At 33.7% G+C, this 10,000-nt stretch overlaps 14 protein-coding genes and 2 non-coding genes across 17 annotated transcripts in view. All coding sequences in view use genetic code 11, as the record gives it.

The window, feature by feature from the left end:
* Positions 1 to 139, bottom strand: part of psbB (photosystem II 47 kDa protein) — a 1,527-nt gene extending 1,388 nt beyond the window's left edge. Inside the window, exon 1 of the mRNA in view lies at positions 1 to 139. This exon is cut by the window's left edge and continues 1,388 nt beyond it. Coding sequence (YP_567103.1) covers positions 1 to 139 — 139 coding nt within the window.
* Positions 140 to 582: 443 nt separating this feature from the next.
* clpP (ATP-dependent Clp protease proteolytic subunit) lies at positions 583 to 2,614 on the top strand. The gene is made up of 3 exons: positions 583 to 653; positions 1,464 to 1,755; positions 2,387 to 2,614. The coding sequence occupies exons 1-3, from the start codon at positions 583 to 585 to the stop codon at positions 2,612 to 2,614; spliced, it is 591 nt and encodes a 196-aa protein (YP_567102.1).
* A 142-nt stretch (positions 2,615 to 2,756) lies between these two features.
* On the bottom strand, positions 2,757 to 2,870 carry rps12 (ribosomal protein S12; one part of a trans-spliced gene, as the record gives it; the record has 2 gene entries for this part). Coding sequences YP_567101.1 and YP_567100.1 both cover positions 2,757 to 2,870 — 114 coding nt within the window.
* A 785-nt stretch (positions 2,871 to 3,655) lies between these two features.
* On the top strand, positions 3,656 to 4,009 carry rpl20 (ribosomal protein L20). The gene has a single exon. The coding sequence runs from the start codon at positions 3,656 to 3,658 to the stop codon at positions 4,007 to 4,009; it is 354 nt and encodes a 117-aa protein (YP_567099.1).
* A 286-nt stretch (positions 4,010 to 4,295) lies between these two features.
* Positions 4,296 to 4,601, bottom strand: rps18 (ribosomal protein S18). The gene has a single exon. It carries the CDS (start codon positions 4,599 to 4,601, stop codon positions 4,296 to 4,298), a length of 306 nt encoding a protein of 101 aa, YP_567098.1.
* A 192-nt stretch (positions 4,602 to 4,793) lies between these two features.
* rpl33 (ribosomal protein L33) lies at positions 4,794 to 4,994 on the bottom strand. Its single transcript has one exon. It carries the CDS (start codon positions 4,992 to 4,994, stop codon positions 4,794 to 4,796), a length of 201 nt encoding a protein of 66 aa, YP_567097.1.
* A 442-nt stretch (positions 4,995 to 5,436) lies between these two features.
* Positions 5,437 to 5,568, bottom strand: psaJ (photosystem I subunit IX). Its single transcript has one exon. The coding sequence runs from the start codon at positions 5,566 to 5,568 to the stop codon at positions 5,437 to 5,439; it is 132 nt and encodes a 43-aa protein (YP_567096.1).
* Positions 5,569 to 5,951: 383 nt separating this feature from the next.
* On the top strand, positions 5,952 to 6,025 carry trnP-UGG. Its single transcript has one exon. It is a non-coding gene; the product is annotated as a tRNA-Pro (tRNA).
* A 167-nt stretch (positions 6,026 to 6,192) lies between these two features.
* Positions 6,193 to 6,266, top strand: trnW-CCA. Its single transcript has one exon. It is a non-coding gene; the product is annotated as a tRNA-Trp (tRNA).
* Positions 6,267 to 6,396: 130 nt separating this feature from the next.
* On the bottom strand, positions 6,397 to 6,510 carry petG (cytochrome b6/f complex subunit V). The gene has a single exon. The coding sequence runs from the start codon at positions 6,508 to 6,510 to the stop codon at positions 6,397 to 6,399; it is 114 nt and encodes a 37-aa protein (YP_567095.1).
* A 178-nt stretch (positions 6,511 to 6,688) lies between these two features.
* Positions 6,689 to 6,784, bottom strand: petL (cytochrome b6/f complex subunit VI). The gene has a single exon. It carries the CDS (start codon positions 6,782 to 6,784, stop codon positions 6,689 to 6,691), a length of 96 nt encoding a protein of 31 aa, YP_567094.1.
* A 1,306-nt stretch (positions 6,785 to 8,090) lies between these two features.
* Positions 8,091 to 8,342, top strand: psbE (photosystem II protein V). The gene has a single exon. It carries the CDS (start codon positions 8,091 to 8,093, stop codon positions 8,340 to 8,342), a length of 252 nt encoding a protein of 83 aa, YP_567093.1.
* Positions 8,343 to 8,351: 9 nt separating this feature from the next.
* On the top strand, positions 8,352 to 8,471 carry psbF (photosystem II protein VI). Its single transcript has one exon. The coding sequence runs from the start codon at positions 8,352 to 8,354 to the stop codon at positions 8,469 to 8,471; it is 120 nt and encodes a 39-aa protein (YP_567092.1).
* A 22-nt stretch (positions 8,472 to 8,493) lies between these two features.
* On the top strand, positions 8,494 to 8,610 carry psbL (photosystem II protein L; the record flags this gene model as incomplete). The annotated part of the gene is given in 1 exon segment: positions 8,494 to 8,610. A coding segment is annotated over 1 exon segment (117 nt).
* A 149-nt stretch (positions 8,611 to 8,759) lies between these two features.
* Positions 8,760 to 8,882, top strand: psbJ (photosystem II protein J). Its single transcript has one exon. The coding sequence runs from the start codon at positions 8,760 to 8,762 to the stop codon at positions 8,880 to 8,882; it is 123 nt and encodes a 40-aa protein (YP_567090.1).
* A 1,057-nt stretch (positions 8,883 to 9,939) lies between these two features.
* petA (cytochrome f) overlaps positions 9,940 to 10,000 on the bottom strand; it is a 963-nt gene continuing 902 nt past the window's right edge. The window contains exon 1 of the mRNA in view: positions 9,940 to 10,000. This exon is cut by the window's right edge and continues 902 nt beyond it. Within this exon, the coding sequence (YP_567089.1) occupies positions 9,940 to 10,000 (61 nt within the window).

Below are 10,000 nucleotides of genomic sequence, written 5' to 3'. Positions count from 1 at the left end.
GATCAAAAACTGCTAATTCATATAGAGCCATCGAACCGGCCCAACCAGCAACCAGAGCTGTATGCATTATATGGACAGAAATCAATCGACCGGGATCATTCAATACGACAGTATGAACACGATACCAAGGCAAACCCATGGAAATACCTCTTTATCAAAGAAAAATAGACACTATGTAACTTTATTGCATTAGAAAAAACTATGCTATTGATATTCTCTTTTCAGTGGATTATCTCGAAGCAAGGGTTAATGTTAATATTTGTATTTGTTCTATTCTGTTGGTACTAATGGAACAATTCTGTTCGTAGGAACAAAGATAAACAGATCTATTCTATACCCAATAAGTACCAATACGCAATGGGGGTTGATCCCATTTTCTATGAGTGAATGCACCCATACTTGTTCATCATTCGAAGGCCCTATTCGTAAAAATTTTCCTTTATTCATTCTGTCTTCTTTTATGAACTTATCCAATCTAAGGATAAAATATGATGAAGGCCAATATTATGAAGACAATAAACTCATTGTTACGTTTCCATACCAAAGTGAAATAAAGTACTAAATTCTTTTTTCTGTTTTTTTATGCCTATTGGTGTTCCAAAAGTGCCTTTTCGAAATCCTGGAGAGGACGATATATCTTGGATTGACGTATAGTGCGGCTTGTCAGATATATTGGGTCATATGGTATTTTCCCGTTCTCTCCCTCGATCGAGATATCCTCTGTTTCGCCCAAGAAAGATTGATTGAATCATCAACAATTTGGAGCGTGAAATTCAATTAGATCCATTTTATTTTTGGGGGGATCTAGATTAATATTATCAAATAATTTATGGTTGGCTTAGTTGGATCAATAAAATGAAGTATACAGGCTCCGTTTATAAAAAACCCAATTGGTAATATATGATTACTATATTGTATCATAAATGATTTTATTTATAAATAGAAATAGGAGTGATCTCAAACTGTTAATCAATCGAGTAATAGGATGAATACGTCGAATATTTGGTGAAGACATGAAATAAATAAAAAAAGGAAGTTGTAGTAAAAAGAAGTGGTATTGGGGGCATTTGTCCTATATGTGCAAATCGAAGTCGATCGGATCTTTACCCGGAGTAGAGCATAAACCTAAAAAAATTAAGAAGGCCCATTTAGAAACAAGAAAATGACATCGTGATTTGGATCGGATCTCGATGAGACAATACATCAATGATAAGTTAGTTCGATAAGTTTAATGAATTCTTTTTTTTTTTTATTTTATATATATTTATATATATTATATGGAAGGGTCAAAACTCATCTTTCTTGAAAAATCGAAGAAAAAGCCCCCTCGTTTTAGAAAGAGCTTGCTATGAAAAAAAAGAGGGCTGGAATCTACACATTGATTCTTTTTCGCGATTTTTTTTAGAACCGTATGCATCAAAAGGTGCATGTACGGTTCCTGAGGGATACAATTTTATCCTAATCAACCGACTTTATCGAGAAAGATTACTTTTTTTAGGCCAAGAGGTTGAGAGCGAGATCTCGAATCAACTTATTGGTCTTATGATATATCTCAGTATAGAGGATGAAAACAAAGATCTGTATTTTTTTATAAATTCTCCTGGCGGATGGGTACTACCCGGAATAGCTATTTATGATACTATGCAATTTGTGCCACCAGAGGTACATACAATATGCCTGGGATTAGCCGCTTCAATGGGATCTTTTATCCTGGTCGGAGGAACAATTACCAAACGTCTAGCATTCCCTCACGCTTGGCGCCAATGAGTTTTTTATTTGATAGAAAAAAGCAGACTATGCCTTCGCCATATGAAATATGAATATTAAGTAATAATAGCATGGCACTTCGAATTCGATATGAGAAAATTCTTTATTGTTTTTTTTTTCAAAACATTAGATTATGTATCGAAAGAGAAGTATGAGATAAAGGGTATTTCCGATTTTATCTTATCTATCGGGGGTCCGTTTCAGCGTCACAAACTTTTTGTTTTCACACCAGAAGGCTCTTAACAATCTTTATGTTATGAAAGGATACGAAAATAAAAAATAATCTTATTTGGTTCTTATTTTATTTGATCAGATCAAAAAGAAACTTTGGGATTGCTGAATCATAGAGGAAATAAATATATAACGTAACGGAGCCATCATAGTATTTTTTAACTTCTCCGAAAGGAAGGGTGGTAATTGGATCATTTACCGATCTGGATCTGACAGATCCTACATTTTTCGATGGCAGGTAAAAGTCAATTCCATTGTAGAGCCGTATGCAATTCGCAAAAGATGCCTGTACGGTTGTTCAATTCTATCTTTTTTTCTTGTTATTCTTTATCTCTTCTCTTCGACTCATCATACGAGATAGAGAAATCATTTATTATGTTATATCATCAGGGTAATGATCCATCAACCGGCTGCCGCTTTTTATGAGGCACAAGCCGGAGAATTTGTCATGGAAGCGGAAGAACTACTGAAACTGCGCGAAATCATCACAAAGGTTTATGTACAAAGAACGGGCAAACCCTTATGGGTTGTATCCGAAGACCTGGAAAGGGATGTTTTTATGTCAGCAACAGAAGCCCAAACTCATGGAATTGTTGATCTTGTAGCGGTTCAATGAAAAAAGAAAGGATTTCGTGCAAATCCGTGATTTGAGATCTTCTTACCGGGTTTCATTTTCATTAAATTAAATAAAATGGGGGTAATTCATAATCATCCGGTTAGGATCGATCTAAACCAGTACATTATGTATATGATTCAGCATGCCAACTATTAAACAACTTATTAGAAACACAAGACAGCCAATCAGAAATGTCACGAAATCCCCCGCTCTTCGGGGGTGTCCTCAGCGCCGAGGAACATGTACTAGGGTGTATGTGCGACTCGTTCAGATCATGGACTGGGACGAAAAACAACTTTTCCAGTATCAATGATCAGTACCAGTGAATAGAATGGAAGAACTCCATTCACTATCTAAACTAAAAAAAAAAAAGATCTATCATATTCCCCTATTGTGTATTGTGTATGAAATTTATGGTTTCCGTCGGTGCAAATACAATCACCTAAATTTAAGATAATAAGCAATTCCCCATTGGCAAAAGGGTTATCCATTAAGCGGGGAAAATCAGCAGAAAGATTAGGCTCCCACTCTTGCAAGAACGGACTAACAGGGTCAGCTACTTAGCTAACCTTCATAATTAAATACCGTTACTGTATAGGTAGATCTCATTGTGAAAGACCTATTACTGGATAATTCATGGGTAGAGCCAAAGAGTGTGAACTGTACAAGTTACCAATAAGATTTATTAAATGAAGGAAGGAGCTCCGGTGTATAGAAAGGACCTCACCGTTTAAGAAGTAACCATAGAAACGATGGAACCCACTATTTCTTTATCCATTTAATTTCAAATTGACTACTTTTTTAGTTAATTTACTATGTTTTTGATACCTAGTATCAATACTATTTCTTATTTCGAGGTGAAATGCATAGAAAAAAGAAAAAAAAAATCGTGGTCGGGAAGGTTATAGTAGCAAAAGCCATTGGAATTTTTATTTTATACATTGGAAGAATCCGCTTTGTTATTAATAGACCAGGAAAGGGTACAAGGATAACTGAAAGAAAGGAAATCAATTAGTTATTCATCAAAGTTTCATTTATTCAATGACCAGAACTAGACGAGGATATATAGCTCGTAGACGTAGAACAAAAATTCGTTTATTTACATCAAGCTTTCGAGGAGCCCATTCAAGACTTACTCGAACTATTACTCAACAGAAAATCAGAGCTTTGGTTTCGACTCATCGGGATAGAGATCGGCAAAAGAGAGATTTTCGTCGTTTGTGGATCACTCGGATAAATGCAGTAATTCACGAGAATGGGGCATCCTATAGTTATAGTAGATTTATACACGATCTGTACAAGAGGCAGTTACTTCTTAATCGTAAAATACTTGCACAAATAGCTATATCCAATAGGAATTGTCTTTATATGATTTCCAATGAGATCATAAAATAAAGAGATTGTAAAGAATTCACCGGAATGATTTAATGATTTAAATAAATGGAGTTCCCCGGAGAATGAACTCCGGGAAGGTAGATTCTAAATTAGTATGATAAAATATGATAAAGTCGTCAAAATGAAGGAATATGTTCAATAAAAAAAAAAGGATTTCTTCTTCTTCCCCGATTATTTTTGTTTCTTACAACACAACAATCAAATCTCGATTCTTAGATTTTTCGAACAAAACATCAAATCCGCGTTTGAGTTCGAATTGGAATTTCGATTCAATTGAAGAGTAAGCCTATTTATTTCTGGTTCTAAGACCAGTAGTTCTAGCGGTCGACTCGGTTCTTTCAAATTGTTTCTCATTATTAAGAAAAGGTAACGAAGATAAAATACGAGCTTGTTTTATAGCAATAGTAATTAATCGTTGTTGTTTCAAAGTCAATCTATTCACTCGTCTAGATAATATTTTTCCTTGTTCACTAATAAATCGACTAATTAAACTCATGTTTCTATAATCAATTCGATCCCCCGATTGGATCGGGGGCAAACGCCTACGAAAAGATCGCTTGGATTTAAGAAAAGGTCGCTTGGATTTATCCATGGTTTGTTTATTCCTTATCCCGAAAATCCTATTTCGTTCGGATCAAAAATGAATTAGAATTCAGAAATAGGATTTGGTTTATTTCTATTTAAATATATGTTATATATATTATATAATATTATATACTATATTATTTTACTATATTATTTTTACTGTTCCTTGGAAGGGTGACACACAGGCCCTCGGTTCGATCTATTTTTTTATCTCCCCATGAATCGTATGTTTATAACAATAGGGACAGAATTTTTGCAATTCCAATCGACCGGGCGTATTGTGTCGATTTTTTTCAGTAATATATCTGGAAATGCCTGTTGATTCCTTATTAACACCGCCTCGTACACAACTAGTACATTCCAAAAGAACCCTTATTCGGGCATCTTTACTCTTGGCCATGAACCTCCTTTGTTTTTTTTTTATTCATTCAAGTCTTCTATTTTCGATCCGAAGAAAGTAAGGAAAAAAAATAGAAGTTGCTAACTCAAAATCCAATTATGATATGAAGGATTTCGTTGTAATCAATATCAATAGAGTAATAGTAAATAATAAGTAATACAATGATTTCTAACTATAACTATATTTCTAATCGCAGTACAGTATTTAATTTAAGGATCTTGTATGATACTCTTGCACTAGACCAACATTTACATTTACGTTTTCCCTCTATTCTTAATTTGATTCGAGTCTGAACCCGAGTTTCGCTGAGGTTAAATCCACTTTTATTCTTTCTCTTACTCCTCCCTTATAAAATTCTAAAAAAGAGAAAAAAAGAGGAGGGGGAAAGGAATTAGTCACAGATATTTGATTGTATCTCTAATATTCTTCACCCCTTCTCATGTTAATTAAAAAAAGGGAATGTCAACGCATCCGGGAATAAACGATTAATCTCTATCAATAGACCTGCTAAGGACCCGAACCATATAGTACTTAGTACCGGTGCCGTGGAAAGATATGTTTTTAGATCTCGCATTTAAAATCCTCCTTATTTATTGTAATACATAATGGTAATACATATATGATCAGATGCATATGGACCACTTGTATTTGTACACAGAATTCCCGATTCAAATTGAAGATTCGCTAGATAAGATTTTCTTTTTCTTAAAACATAAAAAGAAGTTTCTTTACTCCTGAGCATTCCCCAAAAATATTCATTTATTTTTTATTTCATTTTTAGGGTGGGTTTCATATTTTATATGTATATAAGTCTTTTATTATTATATGTTAATATATAATAATATGATAAAAAAAAAAAGAAGAAATGGGAAGAAAAATTGTGTATATCAATGGAGGAAATAAGGATGTGGAAAACAAGACAGGTATTCTCTACAATGACACTGTAGACCAATTGAAAGGGATGTAGCGCAGCTTGGTAGCGCGTTTGTTTTGGGTACAAAATGTCACGGGTTCAAATCCTGTCATCCCTACCTATTACTTCTCCTCTGAGCAGTAACGAAGAATCAATTGAGATCAATTAAAATTGGATATACATAATTTTTCATTTTATGATACTATAATAGTATATGCATACAAGATGTGTTGGAGTTACAAAAAGAATCCTTTTCTTTATAGTCTTATCTATTGTGATAAGAAAACGCTCTTAGTTCAGTTTGGTAGAACGTGGGTCTCCAAAACCCAATGTCGTAGGTTCAAATCCTACAGAGCGTGATTCCGTTTTTGTTAGTTGGAATTACACTGAACTAACTTCACTAACTTGAACAGCAATCTGAATTTGACCTCCTGTGGATTAAAGAATAAAGAAAAGAGGAGGTCAATCAAAAAAAGAGATGTTAATTAATCAAAGGTCCAACTGATCACCACGTCTGTATTGTAAATATGCAGTTACGAATAATCCAGCCAAAGTAATAGGAATTAGACCTAAGACGATTCCAAATAGAAAAACTTCAATCATTTCATTTCAATTTGTTTGAAAAGGGGAAAAGAGAGGTAATATCTATCCCTAAATCTTAATCCGAATTGCCCATGAATCGCAATGACCAAGAATTGGCAATTGACACGGTAAGGAACTCATAGAATACATGGAATCTCACGGAAAGGTTTCTCTTTATGAATTGTTTATTCGATTAATTTCAAATAAGTCGTATCTTGCTTAGACCAATAAATAGGACTGAGGTTATAGTTGAAGCCGCTAGTAGAAAACCGAAATAACTAGTTATAGTAGGCATGAAGGAGCTAAATGAAATATGTTCTTTATTATACATATGTTTATAAAGCACTTACCTAAGTTTCCATTTTTGCGAGATACGAGGATAAACAAAAATACCAATTGAAAGAATAAGTTAAATTGAAAGTTTTTGATTCATCAATCAATTATTATAGGCGGCACTAACAAAGATAGAGTGACAGAGGTATAAAAAGAAATCGATTCATTATCTGTGGCATCTACCCATACCGTGATTCCGAATCAACAGATTCATTGAGCAACTCTTGAGTAAACTAATAATAAAATAAGAACTGTGCCGTGTAACTTCATTCAAAAATGAAACTTTCTTTGCGTCACTATGAAACAAAATTAGAAAATCATTTCTATTTTGATCATTTCTTTTTTAATTGTATCGAATACATTTTATATTTTGGAACGAAGAGTGCCCTTATAACAATAAAATCTTTTCTTTTACTTTTTACTTTAATTTTAACTCATTAGATTCAATAGTAGGTTCATTCACATAGTATCTCGAATGAGAAAAAAAAAAAGATATCGCACGATCAGATCACTCGAAAAAATAAAATCTGTATTTTGGTTCAATTAGATTCTAAAAAATTCCTATTATCTTTTCCTTTATAGGTTCCACATTTTGTCTTTCCATATTATAACTTCTAGTTAGGTAGTTAGGTCAAGAAAGAACCCTTAGATCTAATACAACAATGCGTGCTTCGCGAATATTGATTGTTCCCATTATTTTATTCATTGTTCTCTTTCTTTCATCGAATACTATCTACTACTGTTACTTGTTATTGGATAACTAAGAAATTCTTTAAAATGAAAAAAAAAAGATTCAAAAAAAAAAAAACCTCTTCTACAACCACGAAAACGAAAAGGCGATTTCTAGATTTCGTATCAATAAAATTGTGGGAATATGATAATCTCTTTCATGAATTATTAAAAAGAAATTTGTCAGATTCACATTTATTTTACCTGATCTTCAGTTTCTAGTCCGAAACCAATAGTAGAGAGAAACCCTATACTACAGGAATTTGAGAGATTTTCTATTGAATGGCACATGGTTCTACATTGATAAGCAACAAGAAAGGAAGAAAGAACTTTTCTAACACTTCATTTCGATACTGATTGAAATTGCGTTGCTGTGGCAGAAGAAGGATAGCTATACTGATTCGGTATACTCTAAAGACACCCTCGGTACAATATTGACGATCTCACAAATATCCATTTTCAGTGAATTTCTATTTACTGATCTCATCTTTTACGAAATCGATCGTCCTTTGACTGTACAAGAATATGTGGAGCTCGGCATGTCTGGAAGCACAGGAGAACGTTCTTTTGCTGATATTATTACCAGTATTCGATACTGGGTCATTCATAGCATTACTATACCTTCCCTATTCATTGCGGGTTGGTTATTCGTCAGCACGGGTTTAGCTTACGATGTGTTTGGAAGTCCTCGGCCAAACGAGTATTTTACAGAGAGCCGACAAGGAATTCCATTAATAACCGGCCGTTTTGATCCTTTGGAACAACTCGATGAATTTAGTAGATCTTTTTAGGAGGCCCCAATGACCATAGATCGAACCTATCCAATTTTTACAGTGCGATGGTTGGCTGTTCACGGACTAGCTGTACCTACCGTTTCTTTTTTGGGGTCAATATCAGCAATGCAGTTCATCCAACGATAAACCTAATCCGAATTATAGAGCTACGACACAATCAAACCCGAACGAACAAAATGTTGAATTGAATCGTACCAGTCTTTACTGGGGGTTATTACTCATTTTTGTACTTGCTGTTTTATTTTCCAATTATTTTTTCAATTAAGAATTAAGAGAACGAAAGAGACTAATAAAATAAATAATAATAGTAGGAATTCTCTTATCCCATTCGGAAGGATCTCATCTCATAATTATCCATGACTGTTTATGTCTCTAGCATGACCACTTGATGAAATGTGGAGGGAAGTGGGGTAAATGGCCGATACTACTGGAAGGATTCCTCTTTGGCTAATAGGTACTGTAACTGGTATTCCTGTGATCGGTTTAATAGGCATTTTCTTTTATGGTTCATATTCCGGATTGGGTTCATCCCTGTAGTAATCGGATGAATTGAGTTGTCGACATGAAAGCGTAAGAACTCAATGGGACCCACCCCCTTCTTTGGCCAAGTTTGTCTGATTCGAGAGGGAAGGTCCCGTTGAGTTCTTAATAATCATAAGATTTTATTCGGATAAATGCCAGACAAAACGGATCTCCTTTTACGATGTTTAAAAAAACTCCATTTCATTTTTTTTCTGATGATGTTTTTGAAAAACGAACTTGATTGATTGATTCAGAACATCTGCTCCTCGATAGTATCTATCGATCCTTTCAAAGTTAGAAGAAAGAAGGAATCACTCGATTTTCTGGATGACACAGTATAATATATATATTTCCCTAGATCAGATATCATACAAATCCTTTCTATACTAATAGATTCTTACTCTATTTATTTTAGTATCTAATCAAAGTTGAAAATTTTTTTTATAACTTCATTGAAGAAGTTCTATTTGTTCAATAAATTTCCCTCTCTTTTTTTTTTGTTTGTCCACTACTTCTTATACGTAATAAATCTAAAATTATGATAAACCTAGAAAAAAATCTAAACTAAGAATAGGAATTTTTGACGAAGGTGTCGAGGATCATTATTATTTCGACACAAGAAAGGGATGTGGAAAATTCCTTTCTTGTGTGGAAGACTAGGAAGACGAATAACCCTTCCTAGAATCATTTGTTTCCCTCATTTCATTTATCCTTTGCTTTATATTCTACGCTTACTTATGTCTAGTATCTAGTCGAATTGGATTCTATTATTCTAATAGAAAACTATTAATGCATTCTATGACATTGACATTTAAATCTGGCAATAGTGACACAGTCACACCACTCCAATTTAGATTGAAAAAAACAAAGAAGAGAAGGGGTAAAGTCAAATAATCTTCTTCACAATATACATACTATGTATAGGAATGCGGTACAATTAATTCCCGACATCTGGTAGAAAAAGAATATAAAGAAGAAAAAGACTTTTCATAATTTTTTTTTTTTGATCATACATAATTGCCAACAAGAATTTGGTTCTTTTTACGAACTTGATGTTGATAAATCCGCGGATCTAGAAATTCATTTCGGACAATTGAACCTTCTCAAACTGTTTCTTTTTAAGAACCAAAAAG

The sequence above is a fragment of the chloroplast genome of Vitis vinifera (assembly GCF_030704535.1).
Source record: "Vitis vinifera chloroplast, complete genome".
In the NCBI taxonomy this organism is placed as follows: Eukaryota; Viridiplantae; Streptophyta; class Magnoliopsida; order Vitales; family Vitaceae; genus Vitis; species Vitis vinifera.
This window is presented reverse-complemented; position numbering and strand designations above follow the sequence as displayed.